Here is a 23849-nt window from a genome sequence, read left to right on the forward strand (position 1 = left end):
TTTGTGTTAAAGGTTACGGTGCATCGTCAAACCATATTCCCCACTCTGAACCAGTGTGAGTGAAAGGGTTTTAGTAACGTCTGCAACACAGGGGAAGCAAAGAATGAACACTTTGCTTTGGAATTCAATCGATGGAACTCTCACACTGCCCTCCTTTAGGGCAGATATAAAATATTTAGTCCTACTCATGCACTTTATAAAATCATCTGGTTGCTTAGCATTTGCAAGTTGAGACTTTTTTACTTATTAAAAAACCACCCAGAATACACATGTAAATAAGTTTTAAAATATTCCCCCTAATTATTAGAAGAAATATTCTACACACATTCTCTCCCTATCTCATTGTTCATAACGTGCAAGACTGGTGATCTGACTGCTGGAGTTCACTTTAACTATAAATGTTGAATAAGAGCTTTACATCGGAATGCTGGTCTGCTTCTTGCCATAAGGGGTGGAACTAACAGCAGGAGCTGAGATGCAGAACATTTGGTGTCTTATCACAGGTGAATGGAAAGATTCCTGGGCAGAAGCAGCTGGCTCTGAGCTATTTCTATGGGCACACAGATCCATGTGGCACTTCCAGCTAGTAAATACCAACTGAAGGGGCATTTGAGCCAAGTCAAAACACACTGACCAATGTGCAAGAATGATGGCATTCAAGCTGAGGAGAAGAGTTACATCAACCAAAAGCTATAAATAACTCATCTTACAGAATAACCTCAAGGTTGTGATGACCTACTGTACTTTGAGCTCGCTGTGAAACACTGCTTAATCACAGAACTCAGCGAGGTTCCGAGTCCTTTCAACTCTCCCGCGAGCCTCACCTGCGAGCAGGTGAACTGAGCTGAAGCTCTTCTCCAGTTTACCCAGAAGCACAGTGAGAAAACAGTCTGAAGACAGAGAGGCAACATCTTGGGAGCTTTGATCGTAAACTACGACCTTCTGACTGCAATCAATGTCGACCTAAAATGCAAATGTGAGCAGTTAGGAAGGCAGGCGAAGAAAATAATCCCATCGACTACTGGTGCTGAAGCAAATACCCGCTTCCCGTTTTCAATTAATAATCTGAATACAAATGAGATGTGGGTGACTTACTGGATAAACCGAGCATAAAAAAGGTTTAAATTTTGTAAAAAATCAACTTTTAAAAGGCAAACTTGATGCTATTTCTGTGTAGATGTGCTCAAAACTCCTTGGTTTTAAATCCTTCACACTCTAAAAGGGTAAAACATGTACAACAAAATAATATGCAAAATAAACACAATGACCCTTGAACTAAAGAAACATTTAAAAGATGATTTTTACATAATAACAAAGAAATCAGTTGTTTGGTAAAATTAAAACACGAACTCATTTTTACTCCTGAAGAAAACAAACAGTCTTACCTACCACAAAGATGACAGTGTGGTACCCTAAGGATAAATTTCCTTGAAGACAATATCCTGAAGTCTTAACCAACCTCACCTTACATTCCCACAAATAAAAGCACTTCTAATGTAGTTAGTTTCTACTCTTTTTTCAAGGCACTTGAATACAATGATTTCCTTTCAGTAAATTTGTAGATAATACAAAATAAGGTATTAATTATTAGTAATACACATACTATATATATTAACACAATTACTAATAATAAAATTTATTAATTATAACTTTTTATTACTGTTTAAAATAATAAAACAATTTTAGCAAGACATTAATAGGAAAATATAGCCCTTGACCAAACTAAAACAAGTCAACCTTTCTGTATAGTTTAGAAATATTCTTAATGGTGACAATATGGTTAGTAAATTATTTTGAGGTATCATAAGGTACCAAAGTTTAAAAAGCAACCAAAACTTCCTCAAATTACTTTCTCCCCTTAAAAATGAGGCTTCATTTAAAATTATTCCCCCTTCAGTGTGTCCATTTATTTTAAAAAGGAAAAAAATAAAGCCTTTACCTTGTGTTTCGCTGAATGCTGGATGAGCTCTGTAATTAACACTTTGTCCTGTTGCAACCTTCGCTTCATAAGCTTGGAGCAGTTGATATTAATGGCTTCCAAAATGTGGGATGTATTGTATTCCACAAATGGCCGGCTATCAATTAGCAGCACTTTTTCCGTTCCACTTTCCAGCAGAGCCACCAACCTCTCAGTAACAATTTGAGTTCCAATCATCTCATGGGCCATGACAACAATAAGTCCTCTTTTCCCACCTCCCTCTTTAATTTGCCACGATGATGTAATGGTGGTGTGCTCAAAGGCTCAGCCACTCCATTGTACTAGAACTGTATGAGGTCAGGCTGGTGGTGACTGGCAAAAGGAGAGTTAAACCCATTTTCAGCAAGAGCCCTCCAAGTGAATGTCTCTTTCTCTTTCCCGCTGATGTGCTCTTGCAAAGGACTCCTTCCACAAAGCAGCCCCTCACATCTGATTCATAAAGAGATGACTGGAATAACCATGCCACAACAAAAGATGCTTTAGGGCGGCCAGTTCATTACATCATTCTTTACCTTTGCTCCCTCGCTCCGACAGCTTCACACTGAACTGAAAAGCCTACACGAAGGGAGAAAGACAGACAGAAAACAAAACATGGGGTCAAAGAAAGAAAGAGCATCAGATTAGAGTGAGTGTATGATTCATAATATTTACTCCATTAATCTAATTCCACGCTTGATGCATTGTTTTCTTGGAACAAACAAACAAAAAGGACAAATAGGTATGGTTTCAGAAAAATGTAGTCATGATAATTCAGTTTTAACTCAAAATATAAAAACTCAAAGATGAGAAAACAAGACATATTTATGAATTATAATCACCTGGGGCCCAGAACTAAGTGACTTGTAGTATGAAATTAAAAGAGCTATAAAAAGCTACTTGAAGCATTATATTCCAAATGGGTTTCCTCCATTTTATTTGCTTATTTCTTGAAAACCAGCACAAAGAACAACAGCCTAGACCCGGTTAGCAATCCCATATTATAGGGACAAAAAATCTTTTCTGATGGCTTGAGTATTCCCACGATGGTAGGAGTGTGTGCATATGTGAGTGCACACATGCATGCACACCCACCCAGCCCCCTCCCGCTGCCAAGGCGCAATAGCAGCCCAAGGAGAGGCAGGAAAACAAGAGGTTCAATAAATTTCAGCTGCCTTCTAAGGAAGAGGAGGGACAAAAATGGCTGACACGCTTGTCATACCAACTGCTGAGCTAACTGCTGGGGCCTGGGATGTACCCAGTTCCACCCAAGGCAGTTTCACAGCTGTGACCCTGGCCAGCCAATCCCCTCTAGTCCTTGACCCTCCACAGGCTTACCTCTCACTTTCTTATGTCTTGTTTTTTTTGTTTGTTTGTTTGTTTTTGGTGTGGAAGACTGGCCCTGAGCTAACATCTGTTGCCAACCTTCCTCTTTTTGCTTGAGGAAGCTTGTCACTGAGGTAACATCTATGCCAATCTTTCTCTATTTTGAATGTGGGACACCACCACAGCATGGCTTGATGAGCAGTGTGTAGGTCTGTGTCCAAGATCTGAACCCACAAACCCTGGGCCACTGAAGCAGAGCTTGCAAACTTAACCACTACACCACCAGGCTGACCCCTTATGCTCATTCTTAATGATTTTTTTAATGATTTTTTTTTTTTAGGAAGATTAGCCCTGAGCTAACTACTGCCAGTCCTCCTCTTTTTGCTGAGGAAGCCTGGCCCTGAGCTAACATCCGTGCCCATCTTCATCTACTTTATATGTGGGACGCCTATCACAGCATGGCGTGCGAAGTGGTGCCATGTCCGCACCTAGGATCCGAACTGACGAACCCCGGGCCGCCGAGAAGTGGAACGTGCGAACTTAACCGCTGCGCCACTGGGCCAGCTCCACCCACACCCCCGCCCCACCCCCCCCATTCTTAAGAGAATCACTGACTCCCAGCCTTGGAAAATCTCGCACCTTAAACTAGGACTCTAGGTCAACAACCTAAACATACAGAGCCCTTTACACTGGATCCAATGCTTCCCTAGTCTTGCCAAATTCCTATACTTCACCATCTCCTAATTAACACTAGTCAGAGTTTGGTGCCCATAGCTTGGACCTCACCCTGGCCTTCGATATTCTCTGATTCCTATCTCCCCTGGTCCATTGTTGCTTATATGAAATCCTCTACAACATAAAACTAGCTGTCTACTGTTGGCCTCCAACTTCTGGAGGATAAACTATTTGATGGCAGAGGTTTTGTATATATTTCTTACCTTCACAGTGCTCTGCACATAAGATACTCAGTTTACACTGTTACAAGTAAGTAAAATCCTCCTTGTTCCAAAAGCGCCTTAAGATACTGAATAAACAAATAATTAACTGATTTCAGAGCAGGATGGTAGAACCCTCAAATATCTCTGGGTCCTACTTCCCAATTTCAGACTTACAAGTTAGAAACTCAAGCATGGAGAAGAGAGAGCAGGACATAAAGAGAAGTGGCCTCGTCATTGGCCTGTTATGTAACTTTGGACAGATCACATAACCTCTCTGAACCACACTTTCCTCATCTATAATATGTAGACCTCATCTATAAAATATTGGCCTTGTCTCCTCACAAAGTTTGTTTTGAGGACAAAATTATTTAAGTTATCTAAAGTGAGTAAGTAAATAAGCACCTACTCATCAAACAGAGAAAGGAAGAAAAATGCTCTAAAGACGCCAGTGGTGAACACAGCTGCCTTCCATCTGGAACCTAAAAGCCATCGCTCAGCAGATAAAAACAGAAGCAGTTCCATCCTCCTATAGTCCAGCTTCAACCAAGCTGCGCCCTTTCTCACAGAGCCAGACACACCCAGAATTAGAAGGCGCCTGAGAAATCATCTCATCCACCCCCACATTTTACAAATCAGCTCCACATAACACATTATTTGTCCATTTCTTGTCTTCATTACATTAATGCATTTGTTTTAGTATAGCTTGATGGCAATGAAGTACAAAAGTCATCTCTATCTGCAACTGAAGAAACTAGAGCAGAGAATTGGTCCTAGTCAATCGACAATACATTTTTGCAAAGCACCTACCAAGGATATAGCAGTGACTCAAGTCCTGACTGCTCGGTGACACAGCTCACAGAAATGTAAAGTCCTGTGCTCAGACCGTCTGATTCCCCAACGAGAGCTCCTGATACTGGGTCACCCTGTTTCCCCTAAGTATCTCTTCCCATAACGAAAGTGGACTGAGAGAGAATGACGTGACTTGTCCATGAGGGTGCCCAGGTGGCACAGAAAGTGGAAATCCGAGAACAAGAGCAAGCTGATTCCAACAATGGCACTGAATCTCCGAGTCTGATTGGCTCCTCTCAATGATAAAATCCGGATGGGACAAAGCAGTTATCTGGGTTAGCAGATCGCGGGACAAAGGGAGGGAGAAGACAGCAAACATGCAAAAGTTGCATTAGAAAGTTCTCATCTTTGCTTCCCTTCAGCCAACTCTCCTAAGCCCAAATCACTGAAACCAAAGACAGGCTACGGCCAACAGTCCTACTGGGCAGAAATGGTCATTCTCACCCAGAGCACCAGAGTCATAGTTCCAGACACAAAAAGACCCTTCCCCGTCCAAGAAAAGGTCTGGTCCAAGTGCCCCTAATGTACGGATGTAACTGAAACAAAAAGTGGACGCGAACTGAGGATAAAGTGACATTTTCATGCTGCAGGGCCAGCTGGAGCCCTGCTCTTATCTTCATGCCCAAGGTCTGATTTTCTGTAATCCTCAATCGACTATGTGAGAGGCAGAGCCCTGCCAAGGGGGTGTGGAGGGTGGGGTAACAATAGCCTTAAACCTTTTTCTTTTACAGCTAGAGGATTTTGGTTAAGTCCTCACTCAGACTACAACTCTAATCTAGAAATTTCCCTGCATTTACTGTTCTTCTGAAGAATGTCAATACCCTGAGATGAGGGACATGTCTGTGACAGTTTTGTTTTAAAAAACTTTTACATCAGATAAGATTGAAAAGATGAGAAGAGAGTATTTTATGGTTAGCAAAACCACCAAGCTACTCTTACCCAAAATTTCTACAGGAAGTCAAAAGGAATAAAAATTCTTTGAACCACAGGGGTTCAAGTGCCTATAACAAAACCCAGGAGAGGCTGGCTTTGCTATTTATCTATTTACTTTGCCAATTTTTAAAGTTTTAATTAATTTCTTTCCTTCCATTTTTAACAAGCAATATATCACATGGCTCATAAAAATAAAAAATATAAAAATGTATATATACTATGAGTATGTACGGTTTATTGTGTGTCCATTATACTTTAATAAAGCTGTTAAAAATTGCTATGATATTGCAACTCCAACAAATATATTTAAATGAAAACAATGAACACATTGAAAATCCTTCTCCATCCTTCGTCCTCCAACTGCCCAGTAGTGCTGCCTGACCCTCGCAACTGCTAATCACTGTTGATAGTTTCTTCTGATTTCTTCCAAAGATTTTTTTTTTTAATGAATACAGAATAAAATACAACTATATATTCTTCTCCTTTTCCTTCTTTGTTCAACTGGTTATACAGTATATACACTGTTGTGCATTTGCTTTTTCTTTCACTTAAAATACCCCCAATTTGATTTTTTTTCTGTATTTAATTAGAATGTGATACAATCTATATATGTATGGGTCTTTCATACATGCACTTCTGGAAAGCTAAATAAAACAGGTAGTACTTAACCTTAAAAGACAACTCCTCCTTTCCCCTAGCATTACACCTATTCAATCAGCTGTTTGCCTGAGGATCTGAGAGCTGAAGAGGAATCTCTAACAGTGTGCTTGAAGGGTAGCAAGTTGTTTCACAACATCCTATTGGGGGAGTGTCCTCTGTAACTACTCTGACTTAAATGTGACGGTGCACACTCACGGAAGGATGGAATCATCTTCTAAAGGGTACCCCGCTGTGACTTTGGCTGTTCCTACTCAAAGAGAGGGCAGCATCCTGAGTTCCTGGGGGAAGGAGACACCTATATGATGACTGTTGGGCCGCTGAAGGTCAAGGAGCCACCAGTGTCATGGATTGAAGCCTCCTGCAAGACACCGAAGGACTTGCTGGCGGCGGCGACGGCCACCGTGTCACTCTGCTGCTGATGCTGAGCCAGGCCCTCATGGCCTTCCAGCTGTGCAGCCCTCTTGGGAAGATGCTAGGGGGTCCCTGGCCCACCCCACAGCCCAGGAGATGGGCCGGTGGCCAGGGCAGTGGAGAGACTTTCTTCTGAGGAGGAGACTGATGGCGTGTCCCAGTTCACCATGGAGCAATCTGGGAGGGAGCAGGCCCTTCAGAAGACGACTAGACAACCCTTCGAAATACATACAACAAAGTATGCTATTTCTCAAAAAAAAAGTCAATAACCAGTATTTATCATAATGAAGACTAGTAACTTTAACTGGGGCCACTAAATAAATATTTGCGAAGTGTCTCACTTTCAGAAATAAAGGTTTTAAAAGACTTGATTTACGAAGGGAAAGAGATAGGCTGAGACAACATTTTAGTATAACAAAATGACTACACAGATCAGGGAACAAAATAGGCAAATTCCCTAAAAAAATGCCAATTTTGGTATACTTTACATGTCAGAAATTAATTTACGTTTTATATTTTGTAATATTTAATATTCACATAAGTTGTACAAGAACCTTCCCCTTTAATATAGAATTTTTAAAGTTTTTTTGTAGAATATCATTTTAGTTTCCATTTGCTTACCTATGGAAATGTATCTACAACTTTACAATAGAAATCAGTGGAGTTTTATTTATTGAAATTCACTCTACAGCCAACTTTGCAAGACCATCAACAGAGTAAAGTACACTACCGAATGAGTTACGTCAAAGAGCCGTAAGTCTAGGACTATTTTAACGATAAGGTGCACAAGGGGAACCTGTTTGAATTGGAAGAACGATACAAAGTCCAACTGTATAAACCAATATTTGCCATTAGAGAAATTAGCTAAAAGGAAAAATGTTTTATTTTGATTTTCTTCAGGACCTGTAGCCTTTAAAGCTAGTGCCCAACCAGAAAATTTTTTAAAGATTAAGGTCATTTTTAAATGATTCTTTTAAGCTTCTCCCTCCCCTTCCCAGATGAGGTGTGATTCAACTTTCCAGACACGATCCTGGCTTCCGGGTCAGTCATCCTGACACTGGGTATACCCCACCAGAAACAAGGTGAGAACCTCTCCCACACACAGTTTTCCCCGTCTTCCCATGGGTTATTTTCTGCCAACACAATAGTTCTCTGTCACCAGGCACTGCTGCCCCCAAACACCCCTCCTGAGGCCCACATCGAGGCCTAGAGCAGGCAGGGTCAGGCACAGGCTCCATGAGCAGGCCCACTGGTCTGAAAAGCAGAATCCATGAGGAGGCAGGGGCCACCCTCACAGGCGTGTTTCCACTTTAAACACTTCTTTTACAAAGAACATCTCAGGAGAAAGAAAAGGATCTTATGGCTGTGGGGCACTTAGAAGTCCTGTTCAGTGAGGAGAGCAACTGAGCCTTATTTGGTTGGGTTTGAGCTCAAGTTCAGATTCTCAGAGAATTTATGGAAAGGACATAATCAGGTGAGAAGTTTAGTTTTATTAAACAACAAGCCAGTCTTAAACTTTTTTCCTCCAATAAAAGTAAAGAAGTAGGCAACAAGATACACCAAACAGCCTTTCAGCAGAGCCTTCAACATAGCCTCTCAGTAACAGAAAAAGTGAACAAATCAAAAGGGAAAAAAGCAGGCTACGACGTCTGGAAGCAAGCTAAAACATCTTAAGACTTTGACCATCTTGATTCTACATTGATTAAAGCAATTCTGCCTCATATGCTGTGGGTTAACCCTGACAGAAATTCTGAGGCCTGATATTTGGTAAAAAATATTCAATTTTAAAAAACCCAAAAGCCACTCTCACCAAAGCCAAGAAAGCTATCTGAGCTTAATGTGTTTTTTCATTGCCTATTAATGTCGACCATATTTTCTTACCCCAAAATAGAGGACACATTCTGACAAGTGGTGGCAATAACGGTACAGACCGCAGGAAGCATGTCAGATAATCCTGGACACGGAGACAACACTTGTTAGCACCGTAAAATCCAGCCACTGTCACCAGTTTACAGCACTGCTGAAAGAGGCCACTCCTATCAGAGGCTGAGGCTGCTCACACACATCTCAAGGAGCCAGAGACAAAGGCTAGAAGAGCAGCCATCCTTCAAAGACTGAATACAATGTCTTTGCTTCAGGCACAGAGCAGCCAGGCAGAGTCCAGCTCTCAGAGAAGCCTTCTTCAAGCTCCTCCTAAGGAGGAGCACTGCATGGCCAGTACTGGCTCAACCGGAGCCACGGTCCTCCCTTCTCAGCCCTGCCTCCTGCTGATGCTCACCTGTTTCACCAGCTGCCCTTCCCCATCCACCTGACTCTTCTTTCCCTCCCCACCTCCTCTTTCCTTCCACCACACCATGTATCAATTCTAGACACACTCCTTGCCCTCAAGGCTCCCTCACTTACCCCTCTAAATTTAATGCTTCCTCCTGGCACCCAGCCTGAAAACCAATGACTCTACAGAAGAGGAGCCTGGATATGAGGTGGTCTTGAGGGAACGGGAATGGAAGAAGCTCTGGGTGGAGTCGCTGGGTGAGAGAAAATGTGGCCAGGGGTTGGTTTAATCTGAGAGTTGAGGAGAAAACGTATTGGAAGGATATTTGCAATAAAGCCGGGCTGGAGGCAGGAGAGGAGAGATTGAGAACAAACTGGACAGAGGTCAGGTTTGTACATCCTGGTTTTCTTGAGCATCTGTCAGGCCTAGCGTAACTTTACAGTCAACTAACAGCTATGGGGCCCCTAGTAAGTTCCAGGCACTGCTGTGGAAATGCAGCAAGAATGAACTAGGCCCAAGTTCCTGTCCCCCTGGAGTTTCTAATTTAGTGATGGGTGATGCATAATAACAGCAACAACAAAAACATATACACTGTATATAGGTGGTGATGTGCCATAGAGAGAAAATAAAGCAGGGGAGGAAGAAGGAGAGTCGGGGTGGGTAGTTAAAATTTTTAGAGAGTAGTCAGAGAAGGCCTTCCTCTGATGTTTAGTAGAGATCCTGCAGGAGGTGAGAGAGCGCTATGTGGATACCTAGAGACTGCGGCTCTCTGCCCACGTCAAAGGTTTGAGGTCAATGCACGTCCCAGCCAAGGTAATACCAAATTGGGCGAATGCCAATAAAATATGTGGCAGGTGTTCAGTCTTTCTTCAGAACTATGCTTTTATCTATTGGAAATAAAGCATTTCCAGGCACTTGAACTTTCAACTTCAGTGTGAAAAATATACATATACAACAAAGTTTAATATAGTTTCTTTCTTAAAACTAGAAAAGGAGAAGCTATGGTTCCTATATTAGTGCATTACTTGGCAAAGAAATGAAAAGAAATACTGTAGTAAGAAAGATTACTATCAATGTTAATTTAATACAATTCTGCCATTTCCACAAATGTGTTGTACCTAACAAGAGGATCTTGGCTTTATAGCAGAGAATGTAGTAAAATATCAAAGACATGTTAAATGAGATGTATGCTCGAACAGATACATACAACAAGGAAGAAGTCTAAAGGATATTTACACTAAAATAAAGAAAAATGCTTTCAAGGAGCTCTCCTTGCCAGAAGATGTATGAAACACTTACCACAAGGACTCTACAAGTTAGATTACTATATTCGAGGGGTTGGTAATACTAACACGGGTTTATAATCTTTATCCACACACCACCTTTAGTTCACTCCACCCCCAAAACAACAAAATTCTACTACATGAAAGATAAAGTATACTTTGCTGACAAAGAGCTAAACTACAAAAGATGTTATAACTAGGGTAAACATCTGGACAATTTGGAACACAGTCTAATGGGAGAGAGGATATAATTTAATTTTTCCAAAGATCAGAAGGCTCTAGGAACAAGTAATGGAAAACAATTAGAAATCATCAACATCAAACCTCCCACCACCCCCACTTGAGCCCAAGTTTGTAACAGCAGTATTCCAGAATTTTATCTATGCTAAATCTCTTAATAGTAAAATAAGCAAAACTAGAATGCCAAACTAAATTCTCTTGAAGATAATTTCAAAATGGTTTATAAGGCTCTTTTCAAAGTGACTTACAAGAAACTACTTCACGTTTCAGTGAAAACATGTGAAAAATATTGGAAAAATCCTAAATGTGCAACAGAGGGGGACTGGCTAAGTAACTTATAAATTATGATGAATTCTGCAATACAGCATCATGCAACACTTGAAAATGATGGTGGTAAAAGAGGACTTCTTGACAGTGAAAGATGGTCATGATATATTAAGAGAATAAAATCAAGTTACAGAACAGTAGGTAAAGTAGGACCTCAAACTCCCACATACATACAAACATTTAGGACAGATATATTAAAATGTCATAACAGTTTCACTTGGGTAATTAAAGGTAACTATTTATTATATTCTTTTCCGTAATCTTGGAAAATACAAGAAAAAATATGAGAAAGAGGGCATGACATACACTCAGAGGTGGGTACTATGGCTGCAGGAGTCCTGCCCGCACTCCTCTCATCAGGACTGTCAAGAAAGTGTGGGTTCAGGTGAGGTCAGAAGACGGGCAAAGACAATATAGGGAAATTGATGTTTACCCCTCCCCAGGTAAAAGATGAATTTCTGCTTCACAAAAGGACTTAAAAAGAATTATTTTCAATAACAATAATGTTTGAGAGGGAGGGAAAAAAAATGAGAAAAAATAAATTTAAATCACACACTTGTGACTATCAACCTGGACTTTTAAAATAGGTCAGTTAGGGTACGACTCTTTTAATGAAAAGGTTTCTTCTGTATACAAAAAATTTATAGCTAGTTTTCTTTTTAGAATTAATATATTCCCTAATACTCTTAAAATGTATTTCAATTTATAGTTTCCAAAATAAACTTGCTAAATCATCGCAAATGAAACACAGTATGACATTCATTCCTCTCACTGGAGAAGCACAAACTCTTTTAACAAAGTATATACAGCAGCCTCATCACTATTCTCAGCTCCTAAACAGACACGCACAACAAGACTTGAACACATTCCAGGCATGGCCTTCAAGCCTGGACCACACCTGCTTCCAAGGCCCGAGGCTAAAAATAACTCTGGGGCCTCAAAAACGGGACACCAGCCAGGCCCAGGGGTAGCTGCGGGCCCCTTGCTCAGCTCCACTAACAGTAAAAGCAGGAGCTACAAAACTCGGCAATCACAAAAGACTCCACCACAGGCTTCTTTCTGTCTCTCTGTGCCAATCACCTCCATCCTAGGCCGGCTCAGTTTCTTTGCTCCCTGGTGCCAAAACTCATCTTAGGAACTTAGAAACAAGGGAGGTTTGATGTTGTATTGTTTTTTGTTTTTTGTTTTTTGTTTTTAAAGATTTTCTTTTTTCCTTTTTCTCCCCAAAGCCCCCTGGTACATAGTTGTATATTCTTTGTTGTGGGTCCTTCTAGTTGTGGCATGTGGGACGCTGCCTCAGCGTGGTTTGATGAGCAGTGTCATGTCCGCGCCCAGGATTCGAACCAACGAAACACTGGGCCGCCTGCAGCGGAGCACGTGAACTTAACCGCTCGGCCACGGGGCCAGCCCCTGATGTTGTATTGTTTTAAAAAAAACTGTGGACCAGGACTCAGGAGACCTTGTTCCTAATTTCAGCTCCTCTATGAAGATGCTAAAATGTCATAACAAGAGTCACTTGGCAACCACAAGCCTGTTTTTTTCCTCACCTGTGAAAGGAGGAGTCCCATGATCACTGACCGTCTTAAGAATTATTTCACTAAGAACATGATGACATCGCTGTCAGTGCATCTCAGGTGCTGTACTAGGGACCAAAGACCAGGGCTGATTTGATCATGAGCAGTCATGCTGAGTCAAGAGTTTATATCCTACAACACACAAATTAAAATGGGTAACTGCCGGGCAATGGCTCCACAAACAGCATGGCAACTGTTCCAGATAATTTCTTCTGTGGTGGGGGATTTCCGAGGTTTGCTGAGATAATGACTTCCCCTTCTCTGCCGGCCCATAGTACGCAGGAGCCCCCTCTGGGAACGAATCAAGAACGCCAGGGAGGCCCGGGGGCAGAGGAAGACGTGGTGGTGGCAGCAGCAGCATCACTTTCAGTCTGGGCTCCTTGGCTGTGCTAATTTAAGTCACTGCATCTGTCCTCACACTTGACCTCTGGGCCCCGGGAGTTGGCAATATCAGGAACGGCAACACAGGGCAAAGTGGGTGACAGGGCCAGGACCCGGGCCGAAGAACCACAGCGCCACAGGACAGCAAGGAGACAGAGTGCGGCAGAGCAGCCGAGACGGGAGTCAGAGCATTCCCTGTCCTCATCCCACAGTTCCTTTTTCCACTCTGTCCTTTTCACCTTCTCTCTTCTCCCTGTAATTTGGCTCCATGACGTCATCTAACTGCCGTGTCGTGCCCTTGTTTGTTCTTAGAGGCTTTGCCAGTTCCCTCTCTCCTCTTCTCCTCTTCATATTCATCTTAGTCTCTCTCTCCATGACTATAACCAAGCCTCTTCCTTTCTGAGCTTAAGCCCTTATCACTAATCCATTTTCTGTTTTGGGGGGAACTGCTGAGCCCCTTGACGTGGTGCTACTATAGTGAGTAATCATAACTGTGACACAGTCATCCATGGATTCAGGTGTTTTATCAACCTGTAAAATCTTTGGTTATTTATTACTGTAAAATAAAAAGTTTTATTTTGGAGGAGAGAGGTAAAATTTCTCCAGTTTGGTATTTCACACGTGGGCACAAGACTGAGTAGAGATGATTAATGCAGTATCTTACGTTTTCATCAGCCCTCAAATGCCCTGATGACCTAGATACTGAAGGCTTAACCCTACCTAAACCTCAGAGGAAGACACAAATTCTCAACGTTTTCACACCAGATTATTTAGAAAACGAACAAGAGCTGAATTATTTTATAACCTAGTGCTCAGATTCTTACAGCAGAAGCTCTGCAGGTGTAGACAAAGTCGCCTTCATCAAGAGTCTGACTGGCGAGTTCTAACGACACCTGTGCCAGCAGCGGCCCTGCCCCCACCACCACCAGCCTGGGAGGGGCGGCCACCAGCTCTCTTCTCAGCTGAGCACAAATGCATCCAGAGCACCTTCCAAGAGCAATAAGGAAAGGCAGAGTGGAAAACTAAATAACTACAGGCCCTTATCTCAGCTCTCAGTAACTCTACTGGCGAATTTTTTAAAAAAAGGATCTCCCACACAATTTGAATAGCAAAATAAATAGTAATGGATTGTAGCCCACAGAATAAAATAAACACTCATGAGTCCAAAAAAAAGAGATTTACCACAAAACAGTTGTTCTAAAATCAAAGTTCGAGAGGATGGTGTTTCCATTTGCCATTTGGGGTTTTTTTCCTTTTTAAAGAGGTTATTCCGTCATCTTTGGATGGGACTGTACTTTGCTCCCTCTATAAATTCTGGTGTGATGTCAGTCGGGTTTGGGCACAACACACACAGCAGGGAACACCTTCCTATCAGTCTCAACTTCCCACTCTGAAAAATACCAATGAGTGCTTTTGGTCACCAGTGAGTAACCATACCAATGAGTGTACTGGTTTAAGTTAAACTAACAGGTTTCTAAACCAATATGGAGCACTGTGGGAAAAAGAGAATAGACGGCAGGTCCCTGATATTAACTCGTTGAGTAAATAGTTGAAAAACGACATTTGGACAAACATAAAAAGATAACGTGCTAGCAGATGCACAGCAAATCAAAGGGGAAGGCTTCCTAGGGTTTTGAAGGAAAAGAGGGGCGTGAACTGCCAGAGAGAAGAGGGAAGAAAATTCCAGAGGAAGAAAACGCTCGAGCAAAGACAGAGGGATAAGTTGTGTGCAGATTTTCCTGGCTAGAGCACAGATTGTATCGGCGAGTCACAAAATAAGCTGGTGGAATAGACGGGGCCAGCTGGGGAAGTATTCCGAAAGTCTAAAGCCGTCTAGGCCACCGTGAGCTTTAGGACGCAACGTGAGAACACCACCGGGGGAATCCCACTCTGCTAACTTTCTATGGATTGAAACGAGGAGAAAAGGGAAGCGAGGAGACTCACCAGTTATAACCCACGCCTAAGGATGGGCTCTGCCTAGAATGGTGACTATCAAATCTGACAGGAAAGGAAAGATCCAAGAGACTGGTGATGGTCTAAACCCCAGGCAGTGTGCTGGCACAGAGTACTCCCTTATTAAGTAACTGACTTCTTGACTGAAAGTGCCCATGAAAATGGCTATTTAGGCTGCATTATTAAATCATTCCACCGTAAAAAAATCTGAAAATACCTCAGTACCCTATCCTGTCCTGCTTCAGATGAACCGATATCCAGCACAGTGAGCAATACGTCCAGGTTCAAGTTTTACTAGTCAGGTCATTGTTTATAAACCAGAAGAATCAGGTGTATTAAAAGACTGAAATACAGTAAAGAAGAATGTAAACAGAGGTAGAGTCTGAATGTTGGCATTATGGTGACTTTCTCCCATATAGTTTTCAGTATGTATATGAAACACACACACACACATATATATGTATACATATGTACATATATATAACTTTCGCAACAGAACACTAAAGTTAATATAGAGTTGCAATCAGTTATAACTCGTGTCACCCACATACTGTTCAGAGGAAGAAAGAAAGAAGATTTGGAAGTCAAAATACTAGAGCCTATTCTCTGCATTGCTAAATAAAAATTATTTTGTATGAATCATTAACCAAAGTAAGTTTTAATGCAGAATTATGGGATTCATCCAGCAGTGACTTAGTAGTGTGCAAACATTAAGGAGATTTTAAAAATGTAATTACATATCCCTCTGACAACCATGCTCCAAGGCATGAGGCATTCCAAACAAAGCAATGTAAGTATATACGATGTAGAGTAGGGCAATGTTCGCTTTCCAAAAAGACCACATATTCAAAATTAGAATTAAAAGCAAAATCATTACAAATACAATAAGCTTGCCACAAGTGAAATTTAGTATAAAGCAGACCACAGGATTGTCTAACAAGAAACTTAATGACGTAAACACCAAAATATCTAATTTCACCATCTCATCTAAAATGTAGTCCACGGCACAGAGCCTAAGAATAATGTTCACAAGGGTCTACTGTTTGATCCCACTGCACAGATTCTCAAATAGGTTCAAAAGAAACCTATCACCATTTGCTATCAACACATTTAAGCATCACAGCGAACGAGGTATCAGAGACTAAAAAGGCCCTCTAAGTACAATGCAGTAAAAGTTCAGTTTTTTCTCTTGCAAATAGTGTTTGTTCTTCTGAATTCTGGGGTTGTGGACCTTTGCTTAACTCCAGGAAGAGCAGTCAGTGAGTCAGTGGAACAGACACGAGTTCATTATTGAGCACCTACCATACTCAATTTTCTATAGCGCAACTTCCCACGTCTGTCTAACCACAAGAATTACTTAGGGACTTGATAAAAAATAGGATAAAAATGACCACCCAGGCCCAACCTCTGCAGACTGATACTTGGGGTCTGGAGTGGAAACTGTGATTTTGCATTTTTAACAAGTGTCCCAGGAGGTTCGTAGGAACAGGCAAGTTTGAAAAACAGTGGCCTAAAGACATGTTTGGTTCTCTCAATGTTCAGATTCAACCAGTTGTCAAGACCTACTGATTTTTGGTCTCTCTCACCTCAAGGACACTAAGGTTCGAAAGCTGTGTTTGAATTGAAAATAATGGCAATGGGACTTGCCAATAACGGGAAGAATAGGAAGTCAGGCAGCGACAACTCAAATCTCATAGCTGAAGCAGGGTTTCCATTTAGTCTAGTGCCTGCCTCTAGCAGGTTAATAATATTCCTTTTACAAAACGTTAAGTATTTGCCCAAAGTGACAAAATTCGTCTGTGGTGGAACAGAAACTAGAGCTTTTATAGAATTGAACACAACCTTATAGGGCTTCCCACACCCCTACAGGGCTTACCAAACACTTTGTAAATTTTAATAGGCTCCTGAAAGGCACAGAAAGCAACAGATTTCAAAAGATAAGATGTAATGCACCCTTTTAACACTTGATGTGTGTGGCTGTGACGAGATGAGGCCTCAGCAGAACGCAGCCTGCCATGAAGTTACAGGTAAATAGCCATGTATGAAATAGGGAACAAAATGAGGAGACAAGCAGCCCTCCCAGAACACTCATGAAGAATAAGGAACCCTGGAAGCAGAAGCTTGTCTGCTTCACTGGGTCACTGTGGGAATGCAGTAAGTATGGAGAAGAATACTAGTTTGTAAATTATAACATTCACTAAAAAGGGAATAACTCAAAAAAGGACTAATGGAGGGGCGTTTGGGCCACTGCAGTAGTTCTGAACCCCGGCTGCACATTAAAATCACCTGGAGAACTTTTAAATATCCTGATATACTCAGACTAATAAATCAGCATCTGGAGAGTGGTACCCAGGCATCAGCACTTCTTACAAACAGGTAAAGGTGGATTCTTTACCTCCTCCCAAGGAATGGTCACAGAGGACAGGGCACTTGGAAAGCAGAGTTTAAGAGGGAGCAAAGGAGAACTTTGGTGACATACACAATACTGTAATTCATCTGACCTATTTCTGAGGTGTGTGTTTTATAATCTTTGCTGGACGTCTGGGGTTCTGAATACATTAGCAGGTAACAGATCAAGTTCTCAACGTCACAGTTTCTATACTTCCAATAAAAATAACAAAGGAGCACAACAATTCACTCGTGACACCCAACAAAAGACCACAAGGATATGCTGGGGCACAGAGCTCCATCTGGCTTAATGAAACAGTCTGTGGTTGAAGCAATCTGGTTTGCAATCTTTCTTCACTGTTTTTTAGATGTAGAGGTACCAAGAAAAGATTTTTAAAGGTTGGGAGGAGATAAGATAGAGCTCAGTGTTCACCTGTGTATGAGTGCAAGTTAAATATAAATAAAATAAATATCTCCACCCAGGAATTCCCCATTGCTAAGGGCCAATCACCATTACAAGGGCATATAATCTTTTCTCATTCCTCCCTCCAATCCGACACTGTGAAACTTCATTTAGTAAACTGATGATGGAAACCAAGATTTGGGCCTCCAGCCAAACAATCTATATTACATTAAATAAAGGACATCCCCACCCTTCTCAAGGTTGTGCCAGCAGTTACCTAGGGGGAAAAAAGGTGCCATTCAACCAGAGTCAGAAGTTTTTACTCATAATACACTTTATTAACCTACAACAGAAGAAATATTACACTAGAAAATGCTCATTTTGCTCTCTCCCTTGAATAGCAGGTCGAACTTGTGGCTCATTCACTTAGACAACAGTTTTTGAACATCTATTTGGTACAAGCCTTTTTGTTCAGGAAACTCAGGAGGACACAATCTAAGACAATATCACAGAAATAAAATTTGTACACAGGTACCTGCAAGGCTCAGTATGACAGGAGTGCTCCAAGAGTGGGAGAAGGGAAAGCATTTCTAGTGATGATGTCTAGAAATGAGCAAGGAGGTGATAAATCTCACCAGCATGTATTTACCCTGGATGCTCTCCTATCCCAACTCCTTAGGGTGCTACACAATCTCTTTGTATTCATAAATAGCTCTGGCCAAGGAAGTTTGGAGAGACTGGGAACACCACTAGCCAGCAAACTCTTCTATGAATTCTGGAGGCAACTGCTTTTCAACTGGTCCCTGAAGGCTGGCCACTTCCTGCCAGGAAACACTTAACACAGATTCATCTTCAGGAGGCAGACAGGGTGCTGATTCTCATTGTGGCACTGACTTCGCAGAGGGAAAGGGGAAGGGGGAAGACACTTCATCTTCCTTCAGACCCCAGGTACACACAGTCCCTTCCCCCAACACAAATACAAACATGAAGAAGAGAGGAATAAAAGGGAGGTACTGGCTTTACAACTCTGACAGTCATCAGACAAAATTACTGACATTATTTCTGCCCAACAGCATCTCTCACATAGCGTAAGCAGGAAAAATAAGAGAGGAACTCTTACTTAAAGTTGGTCCATTTTATCGGAAGGCCCCATAAGGTAAGCAAAAGACATAAGCCCTCATGAGCTACACAATCTATAATAGTTGTAGACAGGAGAAGTCAGCGGTCTAGACGCACGGTCCTCAAGCTTTTTAGTCTACAGACCACTTCAGAGCGGCAAAACTGTCCTGGTCCATGTTTTCCCAACAACTGTTCCCCTGACTACTCTTGATCTCCTACAAACCCCAGAGGAAACAATGGCCAAGAAAGTTCTGCAAAGCTCCATAATGAGATACGAAGCCTAGATCAGAATTTAGATAGGAATGTTGGGGCCGGCCTGGTGGCGTAGCAGTTAAGTTTGTGTGCTCTGCTTTGGTGGCCTGGGGTTCGTCGGTTCAGATCCTGGGTACAGACCTATGCACCGCTCATCAAGCCACACTGTGGTAGGCATCCCACATATAAAACAGAGGAAGATGGGCACAGATGTTAGGGCAGGGCCAATCTTCCTCAAAAAAAAAAAAAGATACCAGTAGTGTTGAAGGCATGTGCACACAAAAACTTGTACAAGAATGTTCACAGCAGCATTATTTATAATGGCCAGAAAGTCCATCAACTGATGAATGGATATGCAAAATGTGGTAAATATACATACAATGGAATATTATTCAGCCATAAAAAGGAATGAATATTGATACCTGCTACAACATGGATAAATTTTGAAAACATGATGCTAAGTGAAAGAAATCAGACTCAAAAGGTCACATATTATATGAATCTGTACACATGAAACGCCCAGAATAGGCAAATCCAGAGAGACAGAAGGAGATCAGTGGTTGCCAGAGGCTGCTGGGCGGGGGAGAGATGAAGAGTGACTGCTAATGTGTACAGAGTTTGTTTTGGGGTGTAACAAAAATGTTCTGGAATTAGATAGTGGTAATGGTTGCCCAGTTTTGTGGATATACCAAAACCCACTGATTTGTATACTTTAAAAGGATGAATTTTATAGTTGTGAATTATAGCTCAATTTATTTAAAAGGGTAAATTTTATGGTATGTGAATTCTATCCCAATAAAGTTGTTATTAACAAAAAAAGACAAAGAAAGGTCAAGGAACTATATGAAACAAAAACAAAAAAGATACCTGACACGTAAATGGAGCGTCTGATCCTCACCTGGATCCTGTACTAGTGGGAAAAAAATGCTATGAAGAATCTTGTTGGATCAAATGACAAGACTAGAATGCACATGGTGGGCTGGACAGAGGTATTAAATCAATGCTAGGTGTACTGGGGTCGACAGCTCTGCTGTGGACAGGAGAGTGTTCTCGCTCTTTGCAGACCCACTGATGTGCTCAGGGATAGAGGCCCATGATGTGTGCAACCTACTCTCAAAGGGAAAAATATATCATATACATGTGAAGAGAGCACAAGTGATAAAGCAAAGGAAGCAAATAGTTAATAGTAGATGCTGATCTTTTATCTTTTCTGTAAGTATAAAATTATTTCCAAACAAAAAGTTTAAAATAAAATATACTCTAAGATCCCAAAATTCTACTTCCAATAATTTGTCTTGTATAAATATTTGCCCAAGTATATTATATGTGAAATATTGTTCACTGAAACATTTGTAATTGTAAGAAGTCAGAAACAGAAACAATCTCAATGTCAATGAATGATGAATGGGCTAAATACACTATTATACCAATGTGGTATTATCCCACATGGCTGTGTAAAAAGAAAGATGGCTATCGCTGTATGTACTGATGTAGAATGGTTTCCAAAAATATATTCTTTGTGAAGAAAAAAGAAAACAAACACAGGGATACAGGAAGAATGGGATAATCCCCAGCAACGAAGGCAATAAAGAACTCAAGAAGCCTAGGAATGTCTTGATTTAGTTAGGAAAGAATTTAAGCCTGTTCTCTGTATTTATTTATGGAGCTAGTTATTTGTATTTGTAGATACAAATACTTTTCTGTCTCACAACATTGATAATATAAACTTTACTACAGAAAAAAGAAACTAATACAATCTCGAATGCCATTCACTCCTATGGTTAACTCAAAAAATGTCTTTAAATAAAGTTGTGGTTTTTTTGAGGAAGATTAGCCTTGAGCTAACATCTGCCACCAATCATCCTCTTTTTGCCGAGGAAGACTGGCCATGAGCTAACATCCGTGCCCATCTCCCTCTCCTTTCTATGTAGGACACCTGCCACAGCATGGCTTGATAAGCAGTGCGTAGGTCTGCACCCAGGATCCAAACTGGTGAACCCCCAGGCCACCAAAGCAGAGCACGCGAACTTAACTGCTACACCACCGGGGTGGCCCCTAAATAAACTTTTTTTAATTTAAATATAACATATATACCAAAAAGCATACAAATCATGAATGTACAGCCTAAAGACCTTGAACAAAGCTAACATACTCATGTAACTACCGTCCTGATCAAGAAACAGAAGAGTCCAGAAGGCGGCCTCATATACCAGCCCAACAACTAATCTCACTCCCTAAAAGAGAACCACTATTCTGCCTTCTTACACGACAGAGTAGTTTTGCCTGTTTTTGAACTCTTTTGTGTCTGAACGCTTTTGCTCAACATCATATTTGAGCCCATGTTGTCGTAAATAGCAGTTTTTCTGTTCACTGCTATATAGTATTTCATTGACGATACGACAATATACGTTTATCCATTCTTCTACTAACAGACCACTTAGGTTGTTTCCAGTTTGGAGTTACCATGAATTGTGCTGTGAACATTCTTGTACATGTCTTTTGAAGAACTTAAGTACACACTTCTGTTCGGTATACACCTAGGAGTGGATTTGCTGGGTCAGAGGCATAATGAGTATGTACAGCTTTAACATAATACTAAGAATTTTCCAGAGCAGTTGTACCAATTTACAATTCCACCAACAGTGTCCGAGAGTTCTAGAGTTCCTCTACATGCTTGCTGATACCTGATATCCTCAAGGTGTTTTTGTTGTTGCATTTGTTTGTTTTTAAATTTTAGCTCTTCTGGTCAGGGTGTAGAGGTAATTCATTGTAGTTTTATTCACATTCTTTGATGACTGATGTGTTGAGCACCTTTAGAAGCCTTTTTAACCTTCCACATTTAGATTCTACAGGTGACCTGGAATTTACTTTTGTGATGTGAGTTAGGGGTCAAAATTAGTTTTTTTCAATATGGATAGGGAATTGATCCAGGATCATTTATTAAAGGGATTTTTCTTTCTATATTGTTGTATAATGCCATCTTAATCATAAATTAAGTATGTGTATGTATTATTTATGTACATAGAACTATATATACACATATATATTTATTATACATATATACACATATATACACATATACTTATATATACATATATTTGTGGGTCTGTTTCCGGTTTCTTTTCTATTCCACTGATCTACCTGTTTATTCTACACTGTACATCCAATAGTGTAAATCCTCTAATTCTGCTTTTCCTCAGTATTATTACCTTGGCTGTTCTTGCTGTTTGTGTTTCCATATAAATGTTAGAATCAGCTTACGTAACGGTTTTAGACATCTTTCATGAGATTTAGTCCTGGGTATCTGATATCTTATGATGCTTTTATAAATGTCATCTTTCTTAAAATTTCGTTTTCTGGTTATTACTGTTATACAGAAATATATTTCGTATATCGATTTAGTCTCTAGGAATATTACCAAACTCTTTAAAAAATATTTTTAACTTACATAAAGTAAAATTCATGTTTTTTGGTGTACAGTTCTCCAAGTTTTGACCAAATGTATAATGTTACCATCACAACTAAGATACAGAACAGTTTCATCACCCAAAAAAACTCCTTCCTGCCATTCCTTTGTAATCAACACCTTCTCCCACCCTCAAACCCTGGCAACCACTGACCTGTTCTCCATATCAATAGTTTTGCCTTTCTAGAATATGAGTTCACTTGAACGATACAGTGCATAAGCTTTTAAGAAGGGCTTCTTTCACTCAATATAATGCCCTTAGGATTCATCCATGTTGTTGTACGTAGCAATAGTTTGTTTATAGGGACATACCACAGTTGGTATACTCATTCACCAGTTGTAGGACATCTACAGTTCCAGTTTTTGGTGATTATGCACTTACTATATTTTTACTATGTGCTGTCAAGTTGACTCCGACTCCTGGTGACCCGATGAATAAGTGATATCCACAAAACATTTGAGTGCAGGTTTTTGTGTAAACTTAAGTTCTCATTTTTCTTAAGTAAACACCTAGGAGCAGGACTGATGAGTCATATGGTAAATGTACATTTATCTTTATAAGAAACTGTCAAACTGTTTTCCAAAGTAGGTGTACCATTTTGCACTCCCACCAGCAACATATGAAGGTTCCATTTGCTTTGCATCCACACCAGAACTTATTGTATTTAGTATGTCCCTATTTTTGTTTGTTAAGAGCTTTTTATCATGAGCAGATACTAGACTAACAAATGCTTTGTCTGTACTGAGGTAGTCATATGATTTTTCTACTTTTTTACAGTTAATGTGGTGAACTATATTAATTGATTTTTTAATACAATCAAAATGTTTTTATACATATATTCTCTAATTAGAAAAGCTTGCTTACTTATTATTACACAAATCATGATCAAATCTTAAGTTACTCTAATAATAGATAAGAGGGTACATGGATAAATGGAGTCTAATAATGTTCTAAAAGCTACCATCTAGCCAAAATTGAATGCTCGCTCAGTCACACTTCCTCGCAAATCTTTCCCCACCAAATACAACGCAGATCAGAGAAATGGTGACCAAATCACCGTCATAGAGCTATCTCTACTACTCTAATGTTTAGTATGTGGACTCTGAAGCATCCAAAAGG

At 40.6% G+C, this 23849-nt stretch overlaps 1 protein-coding gene across 8 annotated transcripts in view; it reads right to left on the reverse strand.

The window, feature by feature from the left end:
• Window positions 1-23849, reverse strand: part of DUSP16 (dual specificity phosphatase 16) — a 95345-nt gene that overhangs the window by 38717 nt on the left and 32779 nt on the right. For 7 of the 8 annotated variants that reach the window (XM_023643141.2, XM_023643138.2, XM_070269918.1 and 4 more), the window contains 2 exons: window positions 1940-2533; window positions 825-963 (listed from right to left, as the gene is read on the reverse strand). In XM_023643141.2, coding sequence (XP_023498909.1) covers window positions 825-963; window positions 1940-2167 — 367 coding nt within the window. In that variant the 5' untranslated portion in view covers window positions 2168-2533. Of the gene's footprint in view, window positions 1-824; window positions 964-1939; window positions 2534-12740; window positions 13396-23849 lie in introns of those variants that run through there. The other variant, XM_070269917.1, reaches the window with a different exon arrangement.

Source organism: Equus caballus, chromosome 6 (genome assembly GCF_041296265.1).
Source record: "Equus caballus isolate H_3958 breed thoroughbred chromosome 6, TB-T2T, whole genome shotgun sequence".
Classification (NCBI taxonomy): domain Eukaryota; kingdom Metazoa; phylum Chordata; class Mammalia; order Perissodactyla; family Equidae; genus Equus; species Equus caballus.